General features: G+C 38.8%; 1 protein-coding gene across 1 annotated transcript; it reads right to left on the reverse strand.

Annotated features, from left to right (window-relative positions):
• Positions 1-646: 646 nt before the first annotated feature.
• Positions 647-21,835, reverse strand: rtel1 (regulator of telomere elongation helicase 1). Its single transcript, XM_023339189.1, has 33 exons — positions 21,593-21,835; positions 20,927-21,125; positions 20,021-20,114; positions 18,933-19,014; positions 18,167-18,227; positions 17,407-17,482; positions 17,243-17,327; positions 16,870-16,935; positions 16,421-16,577; positions 16,182-16,220; positions 16,021-16,096; positions 14,041-14,138; positions 13,830-13,885; positions 13,112-13,183; positions 12,648-12,729; positions 11,876-12,008; positions 11,445-11,558; positions 9,994-10,034; positions 9,547-9,632; positions 8,872-8,949; positions 8,463-8,540; positions 7,638-7,784; positions 7,442-7,557; positions 6,381-6,504; positions 6,040-6,199; positions 5,306-5,460; positions 5,128-5,223; positions 4,625-4,835; positions 4,415-4,549; positions 3,003-3,119; positions 1,843-2,031; positions 1,642-1,755; positions 647-1,468 (listed from the first exon to the last, which is right to left on the reverse strand). Exons 1-33 carry the CDS (start codon positions 21,692-21,694, stop codon positions 1,410-1,412), a joined length of 3,498 nt encoding a protein of 1,165 aa, XP_023194957.1. The 5' UTR covers positions 21,695-21,835; the 3' UTR covers positions 647-1,409.
• Between the last annotated feature and the right edge of the window lie 1,913 nt (positions 21,836-23,748).

Raw genomic sequence — 23,748 nt, forward strand, 5'->3', positions numbered from 1 at the left:
TGACGTGTGCCGCATTCAATGACCATCAGAAAAAAAATCTCGGTTTTTGTAGAAAGTGGGCTAAATTTAAAACTCCCGAGTTCTCTGACCCCGAGTATGGAACAATTCTGGATTTTCAGCTACAGAAATTCACGTCCTGTTATATAGCTATAGTAACAGACTATAAAGAAAAATTCATTGTTTCTACTGAAACACTGGACACCTTAAGCAGCTGTCCGGTGACAGGAGTTGAGGCTTCTAATGCTGGAAGAGGACACTGGATAAAACCAGGTGTCATGCAAAAATCATTAATTCGATGTTATACAGGCTAATTTTCATCCGTGACCTACTTTATTATTTTGCAGAGCTTCATCCTCATCCTTGGCATCATAGCACAGGTCTCTACAAAGTGGGATGTTAGGAGAGAGGACTACTCTGCTAAAAGAGCTTCAGTTAAAATATAAAGAAAACGTGAAGTACAAATTGAATTTGTTGACACCGCTGGGGTTAAAATAAATTAATCTTCTAAGCTTCCCCAGTTACACATTTTTCAATACATGAAGGCTGGCCTGAGACTTTTTTCATGTTTCTATTTTCAGCCCACTGTGTATGAGTGTGACACTCATATTCCATTGAAATGACATAATCACGCTGAAAAATCCCATTTTTTATTTATTTAAACTGTTGTAAACATAATAGAAACATGATCAGAAAAATCCATTTATTTTTATTCCATAAAAAAAAATTCATTTGAACTTTTCATGACTGATACAAATCAGAAAAAATATACATTTATATTAAAAGGGCAATTCCTGAAGCCTGGGCTTCAAAGCTGAAACCTCTCTCTGTTTGACTCTCATTAGGTTACTTTGTAATTCCACATAATCTGTAAAAACAGGTGCTTTGATTTGTTATAAATTCACTAATTAAAAACAGAATTTTAAAATTACTTGATGTTTTCAAAGCAGACAAGCTTAGAAAGAAAAAAATCTACTGGATCTGAGCTGCTGTTGTGTAACATTTCTGTAGAACTCCGCGAGTCAAAAACCCAGAAATAACCAAAGTGTTGGCCGATAGGCGGAGTAACCTGATTTGATCTGACACAAAGTTCTCTCCACTACACACACACACAATTAGTGAAAACCAAACACAACCTGAAGGGAAGAAAAATACATTGATGTGGTCAACATGTAAACTTCCAGAATTATGCGGACCCCAATTTGGGAAACATTTGCTGAAAGAACTCCAGGTTTCAGCATTGTCCACTGAAGTTCACAGATGATCTCCTCATTTTAATCAAGCAGAAAACATGGAAAACTTGAACTTTCATTGGCTTTCCTCACAGAGGAAAACAGGTCCAGGCTGCTGTACAACACAATTATTCAGGCTGATCTGAAACAAAAGTCCAGTTTCAAGGATCAGACTTTCTTTCACTTGGAGAAAAAACTGGAAATCTTGCTTTGAGTCTTCAGAGGTGGTGAGAGAGGAGCTGAAAAACAAAGCAGAATCCTAAGCACGGTGAAAAACTTTCATCCATTAGACAGAAACGTCATCTCCAGTATGGAGCTGTGATGACATGGAACTGCAACAAACTGAAAACCAGACAGAAAGTCAGACAGATTGATCAGAGAAACATGTGTAACATCACTGATGGATCCTGACCTGCAGAGGGCTGCTCCTCACTCACAGCAGGACATGACACGGGCTGACCAATCAGAGCATCCAGCATCTCTTTGTATTGCTTCTTATGGTGAGGGCGAACAAACACACCAAACCCTTGAAAACACACAACACACACATCCTTAGTCAAATCTCCAGCATGCAGAAGCCAGGAGATCTGTGGAGGACTCATGCAGAACCTACTGATGAGGAGGTGGAAGTTCTCATCCCTCTCTGTGAATAAGCTCACCACGGTGGCCACCAGGCTGTCGTAGTTGTCCGTCTTCTTGTAGCCGTGGATGGCCTGGAAGAGCTGGGCGGACCTTTCAGGTCCCAGGGCTTGCTTCACGTCGGCCAGGAAGGCAGCGTGGATCTCGTTCTTATGGTCAGAACCTGGCCAGAAGAACGCTCAGTGAGCTTATTCATCCACCCTGCAGCTAATTTTCCAACTGAACTATTCAATAAAAACTACTGCTGTCAGTCAATTAGATGGTTTAATCAGATTAATCACACTAGCTCTGTGTTTAATCACGAGTTTCTTGTTTATTTTGTAGCAGAAAGCAGGTAATGTAATCTCCCAGTACTCAACAGGAATTAAGAGAAACTTACTTCACTACACATGCAATCAAATAGTAGCAAACTTGTTCAGGGGGAAGCAGACAGATGAGATTTATTTTATTTTACAGTTTTTGGGTGTCCCACCCCTTTCTCATGCTGCCCTGAACAACTGCCCATATAGCTCATGTCAAAAACATCACTATATGCATGCTTTCAAAAATGTTTTATTGTTTCAAACCAAACATGTCTGAAGATTCTCAGTTTTCCAGGTTTTTACATTCAGGAAGACGTGAAGGAAGTCATTTTGTTTTAAGCATTCATTTAGAAATATCCCACTCCGTTCATTTCCTACGAAACTTGTGCGATGAGGCACTTGTCCTTGTCTTCCTCCAGCAAAATTATCACCATAATCTGTGCGTGTAAAATTTCGAGCTCATATATGTAAATGTGCACATGCAGGCTAGCGACGCAACAAGTTGAAAAATGTACATTTTTGTTCCCGTCTGCTGTTGTGTAAAAAAATTAACCTTCCGCTGTTGTTCTTTGGTCCTTGTCTGTAAGGTCCATAATGTTCTGCTGTGAACTACATAACGCTCGGCGGGAGAGAGGCTTTTAGGTCAAAGTAAGTAGTTTGATTCAGCTGCATCATGTAATATTAACACCTTAAAATTTTCTGATTAATTGCATGTGTTAACGCGTTAGCAATGAAAGCTAAGAAACTTTAGCTTTTCAGAGCTATAACGACTCTGTCGGACAGGCAAAATGGTCAAACACAGCAGTTGCCGCCCTGGCTTAAGATCTCCTACCAGATGGAGCTGCTCTTAATCCCTGCTGGCTCAGGTAGGGTCCTCCTCTGTTGAGCTGCTGAGTGTCGAGCTGACTGCATGTGGACCTGGAGCTCACAGCTCCCACCGCTGAGTGATCTACAGCCGGAAGACAAACACATCAAAGTTTTCACAAACTTGTTGTTTCTAGGAAATGAGTGTAAATTTGTACTTTTTAATGGTCATTTCTTTTTTTTCCCCCTTCCATCGAGATCACTGCACTAGTCTGTATCACTGCCGTATAAGGGGAGTTTCAGACACTCCCCTAGACTTCCACAGAACGACTGGAAGTCACGTTACATACAGTTCCCAAGTTGCAACAGTGTGTGAGCGTAATTTGTTCTTGGTGGGTCAGAAGTGTTTCTCTGGCAAGTTGAAAATGTAATATTTTCTCGCTGTTGTGAAGTGTTAGCTTACTGCATTGCACCACAATTAATCAACAATTATATTTTATGTCGCCAGTTTTTGTTAATTAAAATCGTTTTCTTCCTAGTTGTGTTTTAACTGCAGCCATCTCATTGTGAGCACTGAAGCGGGCTTGAGTCTGTCTAATTCAGCGTTTTGCAATATCCAGCTTAAATGCTGGTAGTTGATCGTTTTTTCATTTTTGTGGTAATTCCAGTTACTGAACCACCTCAACTAGAAAATCTTTAGTTTTTTTTCTGCAAGATTGATGCGTGTAATTTAGTTCAAGTTATACATCCTTTGTCAGAAAGGGCTGCATAAACGGAAACATCATCATTAAGAAAAAACTTAATTGTGAAGATGAGTCATTTTTAAAATATATTTTCCAGATAAACCACACGAGAATGATTTCAGTGAACTGCTGAAACAAGCTGCATACAAAGCATTACAAAGGTAGCAATCTCATTTTCTGTTCTACAAAGTAAGAACTCTTCATCTAAGTCAATATGCTGAAATGTGCTACACAAATAAAATGATTTGATTTTGATTGATATGCCCACCTGAACACCACACACACGGAGCTTGTCACACAAACACACTGAAGGATCGAACTTGTTGGAAGTTAGCATTTAACTCAAAGCAATCCCACCAAAGTTGCTGCTGTGGCTGGACAGTTCCAGAATGCAGAAGCATAATTTTCCATAAAGTGAAACAGAACAAAAAGCAGAACTGACAGGATAGTTGTAACAACACCACAATAAAATGTGGCGATAAATCATCCACATGTTGGAGAAAATACTCCTGATGTTCAGTTTTAACAACAGCAAAAATAGATTTTTTTTTGTCCTGTTCTTATCGCTGTCATGTTTCCTGATACATGGTATGCAAAGTCAGACTGCTTTGGCAGTAAGGGATGATATTATTTTTACGTCTAGGCTTTTTTTAGAGCCTCCATCAGTAACACAAAGAGAAGTGGCTCAGTTTCCTACCAGTCTGCAGAATCTCAGCTTTCTTCTCCTTAGACAGCGAGTGCTCCGGTTTGAACCCACAGCCCTGACCCACCAGCTCCTGACATTTCTCATCAAACGTCTTTTTGTGATGTGGACGAACAAACTGGTAGAACCCTACGGCAGGGAAGCAGTCGTGGTTAGAGCAGACACGCTTTTACAGACTTCAGAGTCTGAGGCAGAACAACGCACCTCGGAACAGGCTGTGAGTGTTGGGGTCTTCAACCAAAACAGCCGTCTCTGTCAGCAGGACGCTCAGGTCGTCTGTCTTCTTGTAGCTCTGCAGAGCCTGGACGATGTGGTCGAAGCTCACCTTGCTCAGAGACTTCTTCATGTCGGCCAGGAACTGTTTGGCCCTGCTGGCCTTACTCTCCTCTGACCCATCCTCAGAGACACTCGTTTTCTTTAGGGACCAGGTATAAAAATTAGAGGATCAGATCCTGATACAAACATGTTTAAGTTAGGAGAGTAGCAATAAAACAAGCAGCTGCTGAGTTCGTTTGGACCTTGGTTGATCCACTGCTTGATTATTTAGAATTTAACAGAAGTGCAAATTTTATTCTAATTGAGTTTTTTTTTTTGTTTTTGAGACTTGGTGCCCCGACCACCGGGCTTAGCACGTTTTCTGGGGAAAACCCTGGGTTCAACACTTCAGGTCAGAAAAAGCAGGATTTAATCATCAGTGTAACGTGTACCTGTTCCTGAATCAGCTTGATTTTCCGCTTCCCTCCCCGCAACTCGTCCTCCATCTTCTTGTCGTATTGGAGGGACAAGGTGGAGAAGCGGCCGGCCTTCAGAAGCAAAAAGTCCACAAATCATTTGAAATGACAGCATTGTGACTCCATGTTGATCATGAAGTAACCAGCAACTGACCTTCTCCTCTCCGACATTGTTCTTGCCATCCTCCCAGCACCGGTCACCTCTCTCCAAAGCGTCCAGCAGGTTGGTTGGTTTCCTCTGATTTTCCTGCACCTCACTCTGATAGGCGAGGCAGAGCTTAGCCACTCCGTTAGCTCTGCTCTGCTCATCTGATCACAAACACGCCACACAAAGTAGTTATTTTAACATAAAATATGTCAGGTTTTGTTCTTTGTCTGCAGTTCCTATTAAGTTAATGATGTCACACATGAAAGGATAAGAAGAAAACTATCCTGTTTGATAAAAGACACAAAAAAACAGAGGAAGAGGATGATTTGGTCAGATCAGGTGAAAATAGGTACTGGACCTTAGAAGTTAGTGTTTTCATAAGCTTTATTTCAGGGAACGTAGCATAATGAAGTAACTATGTCACCTTCAGTATATAAAAGTATATATCAAACATAACTTAAAAGAAATTTGACTTTGATGTCTCAAACATGAACGAAACATTCCATGAATGCTTATGATGAGAGAATAAGATTAGGACATAATGCAAGGCTCAAAACAGTGAATAACACAGAATACCTTCCCTTTAAGATGTGATATTTCTTGAGTTCTGTAGGTTTAAAATTTCCACTATGAACTCAGCCTTTATAGAAAGTATTGAAGGGCGGGCAGACAGATGAATACAATAATGAACAGAAAGCTGACAGATTGATGGCAAAGCATTTTTAAAATACAATACTGACCCAGTTTTCTTCTCTTGAGGCTGGGAAGGTGTGCATCCAGCGCCTTTGCTTTCTGGGTGTGGTAACTTTCAGAGGCAGAGCCGGAGGAAAAACTGGGAGTGTTTGATGAGCATTCGGTTGGAAGGTTTTCTAGTGCAGGCATCTTCACCACAACAGGCCTCTGGAACATTCAAACACAACCACACTGAAGCTGTAGTCACAACAAACACCCGCAGTACAGCATAGCATATCTGAACTCACTTAGAAATATTTTATCAGGACTTTGCAGGTCAAAATGGTCAAATTCATAAACAGGAAAACGGTTTTAATTGATAAAATCCTTCAAAGTAATAGAAACGTACTATTTTCTGTGCAACCCGAAAGAACTGAGACACATCACGGACAATGTTCCCAAATCTGTCGTAGAGGCGAACGTACGGCTTGACCCAGGATGGGAGCTGAGCTCTGGCATCAGAGCTTTTAAACCTAGAGGAGAAAAAAAAACAATGTAAGTTCCCATTTTCCCCAGAGAAACACAGATATCCAGTGTTAGGAGTTGTGGTTAAAGTTATTGTGGGAGTGGATTAAATGTAAAAATCAACAAACTTTCAATTCAGTTCAATAAATTGTAATTCATCACAAAACGAAATCATCGTGACTCATATCACCAAGGAGTGATTTTGGAGTGTAATATCTAGGGTTCATGTATTATTATTGAGCTTTTGAGATGCTAAATAATCAGCTGCTCCCAACTGTAAAGAACCTCCATCACATCGTAAACAACTGTTCAAAATTTTTAAGCGCAAGAGCAAAAATCCTTTCAGCTGCTCAGCATCCAGAACCTGAGAAATAATTGTTCTTAAAAGCAACAGCTGAATCGGAAAGAAACATGAACAAAAGTCTGCAACTCTCTTAGCAACCCGGTCTTGTTACTTCACAAAGTCAAATGCTAAACATTTTTGGCCCAAAAATGTTTAGTATTTGTGTTGCTCCCAAAATCCCTGGATGAACCAATATTGAATAAATCTTAAAACAACAACTGTGTATGTTTGAATGTAAATTAATTTCCAATGTAATTCCAAAGTATTTAGAATAATAAAAAAAAAAACTTAACAGAGGCTTGAAGAACAGTGCAAGAAAACTGCTCAGTGAGTCATCATGATAAATAAAAAAAGAACTAAATTATGACAGCTGATTATGGATTAATAACAGTAGAACCACTTTCTGCCCACCAGCTGAATGCATCATTAAACTGTCACTTAGACTCTGTTCTAACCACCAGTTGCCTAATTATACCCCAGGTACTTAAAACTACGATGAACAAACTTGGAACCAAAAATAATGCTACTACTACTACTAATAGTAATACATTTAATTTATAAAGCCCTTTTCATATCACCAGGATAAAAACAAGGATATATACCTTTGATCACAGAGAAAGATGGCTCCGTAGTCCTCCTTGTGGCGGATAACTCTCCCGATGGCCTGGTTCACTGCTCTGAAGGCCTGCTGTTTGTACCACTCCTGACCTGACAGGTACTGACAGGAAGAGGCTTCATGTCAACACTGAACATCATCAAACTGGCCTTCCTGGGGCTCAGCTGCCAGTTTAACCTTACCCTCATTCCTGGAGATTTTTTTCTGCTCATTTCGTCCAGAAACTGCATCTTCAGGATGACTCGTGGGTCAAACTTAGGAGGAAACGGCAGGCCGGTGATGATGACGCCCCGGCCAAAGGTGTCTGCAAAATCCAAACCTTCACTAGCCTACGGTAAGAACAACAGGAACGGAGCTGCTGTGAGACAGTCTGTCATTCACACAGTGATGATCCCATTTACTGCGGGTTAAATTTGGGGAGTTTGTTAAAGGGTTTTTTGCTGAAAGGTTGGTTGAGGAGCAGTGAAATCCCTGCAGAAGTCAGGAATATTTCTGCCTAGTTCCATTTCTCCATGGCCTTCTCACACGCGGGTGTTTGCTTCAGAAACCACGCGAGCCGCATGCCGCTCGGGCTCCCAGTAACCATCAGCTGCTTCTGGTCAATAAAACCTCCAGCATGGATTTCTCAGGAGTACTTCCCACAACTACGATGGCAAAGATTAAACATCTTGTGAACATAACTTTACAAGTTCTGATTTCAACTGAATCACACATCTACATGCGTAACATGTAGAGAAGGGATACTTTCAGCTTCTTCCATTCACTTGTTTCGCTTCAGAAAAGTTCAGAACTCTTAAAACTAAAACATTTAACAGAAACCTTGATGCATCATCAAAACACAGAAAGCTGTAAGAATCATTCTCATCATTAAGATTATTCTCAGCACACCATCAGGGTCTGGTGTACCAAGTCAACAGTCAGCTGCATATTTCTTCTATCATCCATGAAGCGTTGGAGGAAAACCATGATGAAGACGATGTGCTGCTATTGTGTTGTTATGAGCTTACCTTCCCACGGCAGACGGCAAAGAAGCTTCCTCCTTTAGACACTGGGTCATTCACTTTGTTGTAATACCCATCAATAACCTTTAAACACACACAATCAGGCTCAGGTCAGCAAAGAAATCCAATCCAACTACTACGATCCCCGAGACCCTGAATATGCAGGTTCTTAACATTAATTATTGAAGAGCAAGAAATCCACAAAAAAATATGAAAAAGAAGATGGATGCACTTTGACAAAAATTTGATTTGACAACAAACAACAATCAAAATAATGTGTTAAATATATATTTAATATTGTTATTTAAAAAGGCTATTTACTCTGTAAGAAGAAATAATTCCTGATTTTTTCCCCTTTTGCTCTTCATTCCTCTGTGTTTTTCCAGTTGTTCCATTTAATGAAAACCTAGCTCACCTCGTTAAAGGTTCCCTTCCCTTTGGGTTCAACAAACATGGGCTTCATGTTCTCGATGCGATCCGTGTGTCCGTTGGCCTGGAGAAAAAAACCAAACTCAGAGCAAAATGCTTTGACACGTAGCTTTAAGGCGAGCAGCAACATGGTGCCTCATCAGCTAGCATGGCACCTTTACACACACAGGATGCATCACGCTGAACATCAGCGAAGGGGGTTCAGGGCTTCCCCCAGTGTTTTACAAGCCTGGTGGGCCACCAGGCCTCACTTGTGCCCCCACCAGGCTTAGCATTTCTTTTTTTACTTAAGTATATTTAAAATGTTTGCAGTTTTTAAGACTTTGTTGTTGGTGTTAGCAAGTTTTCCAGTCAGAAGCAGAGCTACTGTTTCTGACTGGAACCAATTTGAAAAGGAACACCGGGTCCTTACAGCACTGACAGCTGATCAGATGATCCTGGTGTGGGTTGGTTGATAGAAAACAGTTGCAACATATGCTCTGACACATGTCTGATGCGCCCAGTGTGTATTGCTCTTTACTTTCAGAAATGTAAAAATTCTGTCCAGCAAATCAAAACTTTTAATTCATAGAAACTAAGACAAGAAAACAAGATGGGGGGGAGATTTCCTTGAACTGCATAGATGTTTTCTACAAAGGTATCATGGAGACTTTGGACTCACCCTCCAAAACTCCAGAGTTTTCTCCATCAAAGGGAAGGAAGGAAAAAACACCAAGAGGCCATGAGGAACCACCCGGCTAAGGTTGGCTGAGGAGAAAACACAAACATCAAGAAACCAGAAGGAGCTTCAAAATGAAACGATATGGGAACAGAAAATGTTCATTATTTCCAAAACCTGACAGCTTGTGATTGGATAATATCAACTATCACAACTGATTTAAATTCAATTGAGTATTCAACTACAACTGGAGACATCGTAAAAGATTTGTTAATTTTTTTGTTTGCTCTGAGAATTTCCTGTTACACATTGATCTAGGGCTGATTGTATTGTGGCTAAAGAGTGTTGATTGTGTCTTTATTTTCAGCAATATGGAAAAGAATGAAAAAGAAAGTAAAAAAAAAAACAAAACAAACAAAAACCAGAAAAAATAAAGAAGTTGGATCTTACCTACAGTGTTTCCTAAAGAAGTCATGTTATCAGGATTAAACCTAGCAAAGAAAAAACACATCAACACAGCTGCTGCACAGGTGCCATCACAGCTGTCAAACAATACATTTACATATAAATGAATACACATATTTGGATGTAGAACTTTGTATCTATATTTTTGTGAATTCATATAGCGTACCAACTTAAATAGAGATTGTCTGTATAATTCTCTAGTTTTGGTGTTTTAGGTTTTTTTGTCCCTGTGTGTGTTGTTCAACATGCAGCACAAGCAGCTGATGCAGATTGGCAAAATGGGAAATGTTGAATACAACATAACATTTTTCTATCACTAGCATTGTATTGTCTTTCATTTTAACTTTATGGAAAGTAGGATCGTAAACTCCAGTGACTAAAAACCGACCAACCAACCAAAAAATAAAAAATAGAAATCTTGACTTTGGCCCAAGTTTATTTACTTGACAAGACAGAGCAGTTATTTTCAAAGAAAAGGTGACTCACATCCCATTATTGATCAAAGCTGACGAAACAAAAAATAAAAAAAATAAGTAACAGAGCAGGAGAGAGAGAGACAGTCACTCACACTGTGACAATCTAATGTCTACGTTCTAACCACAGCTTCTGATTGGAGCATTTCTATTTTTAATGAATCTAGATGTTGGATAAATTGTATTTTTAGTAATTATCAAATATTCGTTGTATCATGTAGCCTTGTAGTTACATTTAGATAATGTTTAATTATATGCTTTTTCTCTTTTTCTTCTATTTTAAGTAATGTTTCTGTGTGTTAAATAACTTTGATTCCTTCCTGTGACTTCCTTGAGAAAGAGAGCAGTGAAGCCTTCCTGGGAGATAGCGGAGACAACTCTTCTAGCAGAGCTTATTGCTGGGCAATAAATTCTGCTAGAAGAGTTGTCTCCGCTATCTCCCAGCAATAAACTGCCCAGCAATAAACTCTGCTCTCCTGTGTGATATACAACTTGTCCTACTCGACGCCGGCCGTGTCTGGTACTCGACTGGAGCAGAAGGATTTAGAGTGAAGATAACATGTGTCTAAATAGTGAATGTCATTAGCGCTGCAATTATGTGATGAATTGTTTTCCCCCTCCCTTTGAGAAGTTGCAAGCGCCCGATGTACGAGGGTTTCTGAAAGTAATAAAAAGAGAGGAGCGGACAAATGTGTTTCAGAGCGGTTGGAGATTTGTAACTGTAAACACATCTCTGTCCGTTCTCCTCGCGAGTACAAAAGAATCTAACTCTCTTGTCTTTCCTGTGTTTGTTTAAATTGTCTCTAATAGGTATTTAGACCTGACACTAGATTAGATGAAGTCCTTCATTTAGCCGATGTTTGGAAGGCTTTGTCCAAAACAATTTAACATCTGTGGGAAAAATTGAGAAAGACCGACACCACGATTCCAATAAGTTCTCCTCATGCTGAGGAGAACATTTACCTTCGATCGAATGCTGAACTCAGGTGAACTCCATCTGGACCTCGATCAATAACGCTCACAAAGATCTGGTCTCGATCGATCACATGGCCATTTTCGAGAAGCACCGGAAATTTTCTGGAACAAATAAAAGAATCGAATCATAGCAAAACACGGGTTCGAAATACTGACAACACAACCCATCACAAGCTGTTCAAATACAGAAGGTTAGAATAAGAAAACATAGAATAAAGGCTGTTTTTATGAACTTAATAATTGAACAATTTAAAAAAACAAACAAATAAAAACCATCAGTTCTATAATCAGCTAAGAAAACAAAAAAGTGAATGATTTAGTTAATTTGTCCAGGCATGGGCCAAATATCAACCAGGCCTAAAACAACCTTTGTTTTATTCTCGTCGTTTCTTATTATAAATTGTTTAGAGGAGTCTTACATCCTCATCTCAGAGGTGAAAGAGGTCAGGGGAGAGAGGGTGCCACTGGTCAGAATAACACAGCGAATGTCTTGATTCACCAGGTCCTGCATGCTGAAGCCAGGGGAGAAGCACCAGTAACTCAGGACGTTGCCTACAACACACACACAGAAGCAGATCACACACTTTAACTCATCCAACTGTTGGATGAGTTCACTGTTGGATGAGCAAGCCCCTCTCTCTGCCTTGAGAGAGAGCAGACTGATCAATTTACTCACAGATCAGAATAATAGCAATCTGAAGAAACTTAGTCTTCAGTGACAACACATGTTTTTTGTAATCCTTTAAAGTGATCTTGATCAGTGGTTCTCAGGTTGTTCTTTGGTAGCTTCCTTGTTCATTTCCAGTCTTATGTCGTCTCATTTGCATCTATAAGATGAGCTGAACTTATAGAGAAACACTAATCAATACGTCAGATGAAAATCTGGTAATCAGTTTATATTTATGCACCTGAAAAATAGGTCACATCCTATTTGTGTGTTTCATTTGTTCTCCATTTGTTTATTGTATTGATAATTTTACAAAGAGCTTCTGCACTCAAAACCATTTTCTAACTAATAATAACTAATAATAAAACAAATACAGAAACCAGCTGCTGAAGAACCTACCACAGTTTGGAAAATGCATATTCCATCATCCCTTTTTTTTTCTAAGGACGTAACGTTACAGAATAAAAACCATGAGCTAAAGGTAATTGTTTTAAATAAACAACCATGTTACCAGAGATCCATACCTTGTTTCTTTGAAGAAGGAGCAGACCACAAATCAGGGGTCTGTCTTTTTCTCTGGTAGCTGTTGTCAAGATGGATGTGAACCTGAACCAAGCAGACCATCACACCTTAAGTTAGCGTGCAAGCAAGATCAGCAGACAGTAGGTAAAATTGTTATTATTGCTTTTTTTTCTGGAACAAAAAAAGGGGGTGACAGCGGTAGGAGTTCTCCCTGCAATCGGTGGGTAGCTGGTTTGATCCATGCTCCCACTTGTTGTTTGTGTCCTTGCCACAAACAACTTGGTCAGAAGGGCTGATAGAGCAAAATGGCAGCTTCGCTTCTGCCAGACTGCCCAGGGCAGCTGTAGCTACAATCCAGTAGCTTCCCATCGTCAGCGGGTGAATGTACTCTTTGAGATCTCAATTTGATATAAAGGGCACTATAAAACAATCTATTATTATTATTATTATTATTAACTGAACAGACCTTAAAATGGGCTGTGTTGAACTCCATCTGCTTCTGTTTGTCCTTATCCGATGCTTCCCCACAGAACACCAACTAACAGACCAGAACACAAGAAGAAGTTACTGTTCCACCGCAACAGACTCGGGAAGAATAAATTAGCTTTAGATGGCTAAAGCTAATTTTGCTTTAGCCATCTAAAGCCAATTTTGCCAGCATATGTGGCTAAAGGTGACCTCAGATATCTTAAGATTTTACTGTAAAATAACAGAAGATTTAAACTCAAAATGATCATCCTTTATTAATAAGTGAAATTCAGAAATATCACCAATCTGGTAAGGAAGAAGCACAGACCTTTAAAAACAGCATGCCAATCAAATGCTACACAGAATCAAGGATTTTCTATCAGTGGAACTGAGTGGGTGAACCTCCTGGTATATAAAGAAAGTCTGATTTTATAGGATTTTTCTCTGCTTAAAAAAAAAGTTTCCTGACATCCTCTTAAAAGAACTACTAGTTTTAATCCTACAAATGGTTTTATATTCCACTGATGTAACTGGATGAAATGTAGAAACACAAACTACATCCTAAAGATGGAAAGATAATCACAACGTTTTCTGAGTTGTTAACACACATTGAATCCTCCAAGTCAAAATAGCTAAATCAGGTCAATTCCTACATTCCCACATATTTGTCTGGACATTTAGAGAGCGGTTTCCTCAAACTTCATCCTGTAGCTCACCTGTATCATATCAACCAGTTTCTGCAGTCCAGCCGTACTGAGGAAAATTCCTGGCACTGGTGAAAAACATTATGTAAACGATTGGTTAGAGAAAAAAATCTGCACATGCATAACATTACTGTAACACAATTATTACATTAGAGCCTATGAAAAGGAGTAGAAAACGTATAATATACAAAGCAGCAATATGAAGAGAAGCTGTCATACTGACGTCCAGCCAAGCTTCCAATGATCTGCTCCAAAGCGTCATGGATCTCTGTCTTGGTCCTATAGGTCAGATGGGCTCTCTCCAGCAGCTCATAGATGAAGCTGATGCAGAAAGAAGGGGACATGTCATGTCTGTCTAGAATCAGCCCAACACACTGATAAATTGGCTGGACAATAAATCATCCCATATTTCCTTAATTTTGGGAGACTGGCAATCGGCCAATGCCAACATGTGACACCAATCTTATCTTCCTCCACAGAGGTCTGAAAATCAGCCACTGTCTCCCTCTGCTCTGCCGTGAGAGAAGGCTGACGGACAGACCCACCCACCAGGTCACGTCTGCACCTATGGGATTAATAATAGTCACCCCACTGTCTCATACTTAGTGACTTTGTCGCTATATTTAGGGACGTTTCAGACAAAAAATTATTAGAAACTGGTATCTGCCAAAATTCGAAATTATGTTAATAGAAGTTTTTTAAAGGGCCACTACTTTACTTTGTTTCTGTCCTTCCTTTTTGGTGTCTCTGCTTCTAAAAACAGTGTAAGAGCAAAAAGCATAACAAAAAATCCCAGCCATTTTTTGGTAATTGACCTTTTGCACATGAAGTCACGCTGTTCAGAATTGTACCCCCCCGCCATGACGGACGTCAAAACAACCTATGAGCTCATGTGTAGCCTGTCAGAAAACAGACATCTGGTGGCCTAATGTGACTTTTATTTTGTTGATTTCACTTTAAAAATGATCATAGGATGCTGCACGGTTGGCTGCACAAACAGACAAAGATGCAAACTTTTAATGAGGAAAGATATATTGTGGGTAAGGCATCATTTACTGTCAGGACTGAAAGTGATAGTAAGTTTACATTTAGAATTTGGTAATGTTCTAGTGTCTGCCATGTTTTCACATTAAAAAAGCAAACAAAGCAAAGAAGGGTCTTTCTGCTGAATTATGGTGCTGATGTCAGCTTCACATCATGGCACACTGGCCTGAAGCAAAGCAGAATCTTGAGTTTGAATTAATAACAATATAAATGTGTTTCAGAGCTGCAGTGTTTAATCCTTCAGTGGTTGTGGTTTGAAGGTTGTTCAGGAGGCTGCACTTCTTCTGCTTCGGGGTCAAAGATGAACGCGTTGTACCACTGTGTGTCTGCTGGTAGCCATTTTCACGTGTCTGAGGTGCTAATGTAAACACTGAGTTAACGCTACAACAACACATTCCTCAATGAGCTCAAAATAGGCAGAACTGATTGGGTGAAATCTCGATATCTAAGAATGATTTTGTGTATTAAATGTACTTAACATGTTTTGCATAGCCGACAGACCTATCCTAGCTTGTTCAAGGAAGCATAATAGTGAACATTTAAGGGACATTTAATTAACACCCAACTCAATTTTTTTGCTGATAAACTATCTGGTTGTTATTTAGGGTAATATCTTTATGTTTCTGTGCAATTGTTGACATTCTAATATAAATTTGTCTAGTTCTGCATTCTTTTGCCTTAAACCGTCTCATTGCCTGCTTTCAGTCGAACGTTGCCTAAGTAGTTGAATTTTCCCCTTGGTTGCAGTAGCACAGCTTGGTACAACTACATCACAGCCCCACATTCAGGTCTAAAACCATCTCACTCTGACACACAGTCTAGTAGCGAGTGTGGACTTGGAACAGTGAGCGTGGCTGTGCAAACCACTGATCAATTGTGCTAGAAAGTTTGGCAAATGTGTGCTTTATAAGTGAAGTGGACACAGAGTGAAATACAGTAAGTCTCTTCTCTGCTCTGACTGTATGCTGCAGCACTGTGGGCACAATTTCAGTCATATATATTTTGTATTTATAAACTCAGCTGCGACTTGAGTTTTGTAAACTTGTAAAACAAAGGGTTGAAAATGTTATTTTTGTGCATCGAAAAATAAAAATGTCTGTATGTACAAAAGATTTGTATTTGTAAAAGATAATTTTTACAAACTGTTAAAATCACCCACATTCCTGGTTTTGTGATGCCTTTGTCACTTGGAACTTCATACGAATCAATGGCAGCTTCCAAATCCAGCAGTATTTCTGTCAAAGCAGACAGAACATGTCATGAACTTCAAATACAACCAGAGATACCGCTAGGAAAATGTTGCTCATAAATTATACTTACTTTTGATTTTAGCGATTGTATTTATATCTATTTTTGAACCTGAAAAAATACAGAGATGAAACAAAGTTACTTGTTTTCCTGGTACAAATCTGCAGTTTATGTTTTCATAAATTCTCAGCCCAAATGACTCCAATTTATGACTTCAAGACTTTGATAGCATTGCATTACAAAGAAAAGGGTTAATTCACTTGCTTTCTAGGAGTCAATTATTCATGAATTAGTTATTCAAGAAACTTGACCTGAGCTGAGGGACTCTACATTGTGGTCTTCTGTAACAGAGCCTCCTTGGCTGACTTCTCTAGCCTGCTCCACCAGCAGCCGGTCCACAGCAGTGATGGCAGAAGCGATATCGTATGGAGTCAGGTCAAAGGACGTCGATTCTTCACACGTCTTCTCCTGCAGAGAACAGAAAGGCATCATCTGATGTGTGTGCATATAAAATCGTCAAAACAAGGTGGCTCCACAAAGTATTGACTCAGGGGTGATTAATACTTTTGCACACCGCACTTTTCAGTTTTTTATTTGTAAAACATGTTTTGGATCATGTATAATTTTCTTTCTACTGTCTGGACAGCGAGTGTTTGAAGCCGATGCCAAATTCTTTGTTTGGTCACACAATAAGCGACATGCAGGCATGCCGCCGATTTAGACAATCAATATTTTTAAGAGTACAGGGAATAGCTCTTACCACATTGTGAGCTTCGTCAAAAATCACCACGGCTCCATTCAGCTCAATATTGTGAGCCCTGCGGCTCTGTGGAGAAAAGGACAACATTACAACTTCTTCAGAGAAAATTGGTTTTCTTAAGACACACCTGTGACCTATGAATCATCAGAACATAACAGGTTCTTCAGGAGCACAGACACCTCACCAAAGGAACAAAGACCCTTTGATGCCAAAACAAGGAGCTTTATCAGTCAGAACAACCACGTTAGGAAGATATGACTTATTTCTTTTGCAATCATGACTCCTTTTCTTAATTTAAAGTGTTTGATTATATAAAGAGAAATGAAAATCAACACAGACGAAGACAAAGCCATCCATCCATGACTTAGCTCACTTTTGGATCCAGCAGATAGTTGTATGGCATGAAAATGACATCAGCTTGCTGCTTTAGAGAACGACTGAGGTAGTACGGACAGACCCTGGAGAGATACAGCAGATCACATGTGATCTTTAGCCATTGTTCAAGTAAATAAACAGACAGAGAGGTAGTAGGGTTACCTTTGTTTGTTGCCAAATTTGACCAAGTCCTCCACATCAAGGATAGAGTTAACCAAGTCTCTGTCTGTGCTCTTCTCTAAAGGAAGACAATTAAAAGGAAGAATCATAATTTAGACAACTGCTAATCTTATTGTAAAGATACACTGCATATCTTGGAATATCTAATTAATGAACCTCTAATGCTTGTAAACAATTAATGTTAACTTAAAAAGAGACTTAAAAGAGATTGTTTAAACACCAACATATGGGATTCTTTGAGTTCATTTAAGAAGCCTTTGTGGAATTCCTAATGATTAAATTCTTGATAGCTACAGTAATTGATAGATTAAGAATCAACACTCCAAAAAATATTATTGATTTCTACTTCAGTCAAAATTAATAAAGCACAACTTTCTGATAATAAAATTCTGTATTTTATTTTGTGTGTACTTGTAATGTGTGCCAAATCTGTCGATAACTCTAAACTAATGTTAATTAATTCAGAGCTAATTGGCCAGTGCTGCGACTTATGCCTTCATCTATTAGTTTAAAACCTAAACCCTATCAGGCAGGTATGCATAAATAATAACTGAGACTGAAATATTTGACTATTTTCTTAAATTCAGATTTAATTTTGATCTGAATAACTAGCTTCAGTAATAATTGCCCAAAGCAATTATTTCACATATTCATAACCAACACTAGACTCCTAGTAGCATTAAAGCATTCCTCTTGTTTTTGCTCAGTTAAGGTCACTTCCCTGGTAAAAACTGATCATTACCGTCAACATTGTTGTAGTATTGACATGACCTGGTGGACACCTTTCCTCTGCACATATGAACCTGGATAACAGAAGATTTAAAATAATTATCTCCAGATATGTACAAACTAACTTAGTACAAGGATTCATTTTGAGCACAAAAATGAATGTGCTCATTCATTTTAGGCCATATCACATGAAATGGCATAATGTTACACTGCTTGGAGCAAGCAGCAAAAGGCAATGGCCTTCCAATTCTTCTCGAGAGACTTGAAGGCAGAACAAGACGTTTTGGCTCATGTATGGCTTGAAGGAGTTTTAGACTAGGTGTGCACCAATTAATCAGCTCCGATTTCCCAATTTTTGTATGATCAGGAAATTTTTGTGACACCAATCTTAGATGCTTCTGAAAATCAGTCGAGCTTCTGGTTTTAAGAGAGAGAGCTGACTGACAGACCACCCACATGTGCATGTCTGCACGTGTGGGTGGTTATCAGCAGTCCCCCCGTTGTTGCCAACTTTGAATCTTTGCCGTTATATTTAGCAACTTTTCAAACAAAAGAAATCTGTATGGGTTAAAAATCGAACTCAGCAGCCAGAAAACTGCAATCAGCTCATCCCTATTTTAAGCCTCCAACTAGACTGCAAACATGGCCCAATTTATTAGCTGATGGTTAGTTGGATTGGTGGCAGAATTATTCAGTCTACTTGAGACAACAGTAATGTTGTGTAACACTACTGTTACTGTCTCTAGTAGTGTTTACTGTAACACCCAAGTCGAGGTTACCTTGATGTGGTTGCTCTCCTGACGCATTACTTCCTGGTTGATACACAGCTGCTCTCTTGACCCCAGCACACACACCTTTGGCCTAATTCAACAGACATACAGAGGAATCCAAATTATGATGCTGACGTTCACCAATTTTAACCTTAAATACTAAATTCAGCTCAACAGTTCCAACTTTAACGCAGTCAGGCTCCCGTTTGACTCCAGAGTACTTTGGTATACAAATGAGTTCATGGCTGCATAGATGCCTGCAATTAGAGGTGGGCATTTATTGTATCATTTATCCTGATAAACTTGATTTATTGTTGCCACAATAAATTCCAATAAATTATATTTATTTATTTACTCTTTATTTGACTGGTTTCCTAAAGAAGCGCATTACACATGGGTGTGTTTTTCAAAAGCACCTTTTGTGTTTGTGGAGTTACCATTGCTGTGCCATGCAGTCAGCTCAAATTTAAACGCATAACACACGGTAAGAAGTAGTATAAATAACAAACAGGGTAAGGAATGGAAAGCCAAAAGAGCCTCAATTAAGCCAATTAAAAGGATACATGTGAAAATGTTAGTAAAACTTGAGATGCCTTCATCAAATTGATTGAGATCTTTTATCTTATCTTAGTTTTCTAAAGAAAGAATAACATACAGAAACTGTTATCGTTTAGAATAGGAAGAGAGTAAAGTAGAACATGAATGGAAAAAGAAGGAGACAGAACAACGTATCAATCATGTCTTCAGAGAGTAAATATAAATTATCTTCTAATAGTTCCAGAATGTCATGGCTGGCGGCCCATCTCAGATAATCTGGCCCATGTAATATTTACAACAGTGTAATGATGAGAATGTATTCTTACATAAACACAATTTCTCAGCAAATGTAAATGTATATCAATCAGCAACAATGACTTAAACAACTGACTGAATAAAAACTACCAACTTGTATTTTGTACAAGTTAACATAGCAAATGCTTACCTGTCTCATATCTGTAAAATCTTTAAAAAAATACTTTCAACTCTCGCTACATACGATAATTTCCGTTATGCAAACCCAATGACACTGTATGAAGATGATCAATAGGATAATTTACCTGTATGACGTATTCTTTAACTCATTGATAACCTGTGCGAGCTGTGAATGAGTCCTGGAAGCGTAGATGATCTTGGGAATATCAGTGTAGTAGGCTGAAGGATAGAAAGATCAGAAGAACCACAGTCAAGTGATGAAGTTGCATCAACTTAGTTGTTGCTTCTCTCTGAAGTTTCTAACAGGATGATCAACTCCATCAATCCATTATCTTCATCTTAACCCGGGGTCAGGTTGTAGAAGTCCAGACTTCCCTCTCTCCAGCCACTGGGGCCACAGCGCCAACATTGAACCTCCAGCATATCCTGGGTTTTCCTCTGGACCAGTTTTTAATGCTCCTCTAATCTGGAAAAACCTTCCAGAAAATTGCAAAGCTGCTTGTACTTAAGAGTTTCTTTAAACCCAGGCTGAGGAGGCTGAAACATCACCAGTTTATAACTGTCTCTGACTAATAATAACTGGAACATTAAATAATTCTAGTTTTTATTCCAATATTTGATCATTATTCTTGATGGTAATTGAGAAAATGAATATGCAGGCTGTTTACCACTACCAAATTATAGAGGACAACTCAATATATGGAATCACAGTGAACAACAATAGTATACATGAGGTACAGTACAACAGAAAGTATAAAACAAGAGATAATAAAAACATAACATGAAATAACATGGAATTACAACAAGTCTGGCATCCAAAGATATCTATCTGTATCATAAACAAATGCTGTAGCTGATGTTATGACAGGACAACTGTCTTAACATTAAATCTTGTATAGTTTTTGCTCAAGATGATCATCCTGTAAGAACCCCCTGCTGGTCAGTACCTGTCCGTAGAAAATACCAACTATGGTTCAAACATGCAGGGACGTCTTCTGTGATGAAGACACAGAGAAAACAAAGTAACATACTTGGCTTGTCCCCGTCAGTAGCAGCTGTCCCCCAGGAAGCCAGAGGTGTGTTTGGGAACAACTCCTGTCCTTTCAGCTTGTCTGCCAGCCTGCGAGCAGAGATGGAGTCCCTGAAGTGCTCCCTCCATGCAAGAGTGGCACACAGCAGACACAGAGTTTTGCCAGTTCCTGTAGGACTCTCCAGAACCCCATTAACTTTCTGGAAACAAGAAACCAGACACACACCTTTTACAGAATTTATTTTCTTTATTGTACATCAACTCCTAATAGACCAAGGACAGTAGGGATGAGCTCGAATCGTGGCAGTGTCAGCTATACTGTCAGCTGCCACAGCTTAGTAGCATCAGCTTCTGACTTTTGTGGCAGGTGACACAATTTCTACCACGGATTCAGTGTCAAAATGACAAGAAAACATTTACTTTTAGGAGTATGTATACTATGCTCTACTTTGTACTTTTACTTGAGTCATTTTATTATGAAGTATCGCTGTTACTTGAGTAATATTTTTGGATTCTCTACCCTCTGAAGGAAAAATAAACACGTTTTAACCAAAAGTTCCCCATTCATTCCTCCTCAAAGTATACAAAGCACTTATTGCCTGCTACACAGCAGATGTAACAGGTGCGGACGTTTCTAGAACGCTCTCGTGTTTCCATGGGAACTTACCTCCTGCAAACATTGCAACACTTTGCTCATGTAGTCTTTCTGACACTCGTACGGAGTGAAGGGGAAATTTACTGTCACTCCTCTCAGATTCAGTGAAGGCATCTCTGTCTCCCCAGCCGGACTAACTACAGTTCAGACGGCCTGTAAACTCCTGCTATGTTCAACACAAAGAAACACATTACAGGGAAACTTTGTTGTCACTGATGGAAAATTCATTAGCTTCGCGCCAGCTTCTTCTTCTTCTTCTTCTTTATTTCTTCTTCTTGAAATTTACTGGCGGTTGGCATTAAACGGCCAGGTGTTTTAGGTGAGCATTACCGCCACCAACAGGTAAGGAGTGTGAATCACATGACATAAAAAACGACTATATCAACTTACACTGTTTCAAAAAAAATCAAACATTGCCTGATATCCTCTGCTTCCTGAATCCTTTTGCAATAAATCAACAATGTCAAATTTCATTTTCATATTGCTAAGATTCCTAATTAACTTGTTTCTCTGAATCTGGTAATTCACACCAAAATAACCTGTTCTATTGTATGTTCCCCACAATCACATTTTCCCTGTCACATTTCCCTATCAAAAATAATGAGCTATTCAATCCTGCGTAAGTCGTGAAATAATGATCTCTTCTCTCCTGTTTCTTTCTGTTCTTCTCATTTGTCCAATTCTCTTTTGGATTTTATAAAACCACCGTCCTTTCCTTTCTTCTACCCATAACTTTTGCCACCTCTCCTTCATTTTTTGTTTCATTATACAATTTATTTCTGTCATACTAATACTAACATTAATATCAATTGGTACTCTCCTTAGCCATCCCCTTAATCCCGTGATGTGCTGAAACCCATATGAAATTTACTGTTAGCCCCATCATATTGATTGTATAAATTGTTTGTTGCATGTCAATTAATATATCTGGTCTACTGTCTGGCTGACTATGTTGTAAACTGGCCAATGAAGAACTAGAATCCAAGCAAATTATTGATTTTAATGGTTTTACCTCCTTCACCCATTGAACTGCTAAAAATAAAGCAAGCATTTCTCCTGTATACACTGAGACTCCAACACTGATCCTTTTCCCTACCTTAATTATCTTTGTTCATCTTTTCTAATAAGGAAAAATCAACTTCAGCATCAGGAAGTATCCAAGGTGGTATTGTGGGTAATGAAACTGTCTGACATATATCTAGTTGCTCTAAATGGATTTTATTAACTTTAGAATTTAATACCCATGCAGGTGCTTAAAGGTTTAAGCACCTCTATTGTTGGACGATCATTTCTTTGTCCCTCTAGATTTACTGGGTCAAATCGATTTGACCAGTAGTTTAAAGATAATTGATCCCTTCTAACTTTAAGAGGCATTTTTCCCATTTCAACCTGTAATGCTGCTGTTGAAGATGTTTCACAAGCGCCAGCACATATTCCGAAAGCCTGATGTTGGACATTATTTAACTTACGGAGGTTTGTATCTGCTGCTGAGTTATAAACTATGGATCCATAATCCAAGACTGACCTAATTAACCCAGTATAAATTGCTTTTAATGAATTTCTATCTGCTCCATTCTGCTCCAACTAAACACCTCATTATATTTAATACCTTCCTACACTTCTCTATTATTTTGTTAATGTGTACACTCCATGTCATTCTTCCATCAAACCATAATCCAAGAAATTTAAATTGTATAGCTCTTTCCAATTCCTGGCCATTTAATTTTAGCTTAATTTTTCTCATCAACTCTTTTCCTTGTAAAAAAAAAACACATTATTTTAGTTTAAATAAATGGGAAAATTAGTAGAACATGCAAGAAGAAAAAACAGAAAACAAGTCAGTTTACTCTTTTTTACGACATGCCAGAATACAATTTAATGCAAGTCTTAAAACTGAACCTGTGACTTTAATTAAAAAAAGTATTTTTTTAACATAGTAGTTAAAACTGTCACCATGTCATCATAGTGTCATAGGATACAAATAGAGCTACTACTACTGTCTGAAGAAATTAACCTCGCCTGGTCAAAAATAACCAATCAGAGTCAAGAGGAGGATCTTAGCGCTGTCAATCATGCGTATGTGCTGCTCAAAGTGGAATGGAGTAGAAACAACTTACCCTTTCAGGAAAACTGTTTATCCATGTTAACTTGCCTGACCATTCATAACA

This window comes from Xiphophorus maculatus, chromosome 1 (genome assembly GCF_002775205.1).
Source record: "Xiphophorus maculatus strain JP 163 A chromosome 1, X_maculatus-5.0-male, whole genome shotgun sequence".
NCBI lineage: Eukaryota > Metazoa > Chordata > Actinopteri > Cyprinodontiformes > Poeciliidae > Xiphophorus > Xiphophorus maculatus.

Excerpts from the sequence above, each read along its gene's own strand:
- rtel1 (XM_023339189.1), bottom strand. The coding sequence starts at position 21,694 with ATGCCTTCACTGAATCTGAGAGGAGTGACAGTAAATTTCCCCTTCACT. Across the intron at positions 16,221-16,420 it reads TGTAGAGTCCCTCAGCTCAG|GTTCAAAAATAGATATAAAT; the intron begins GTCAAGTTTCTT and ends GTATTTTTTCAG. Across the intron at positions 3,120-4,414 it reads AGCTGAGATTCTGCAGACTG|ATCACTCAGCGGTGGGAGCT; the intron begins GTAGGAAACTGA and ends TTCCGGCTGTAG.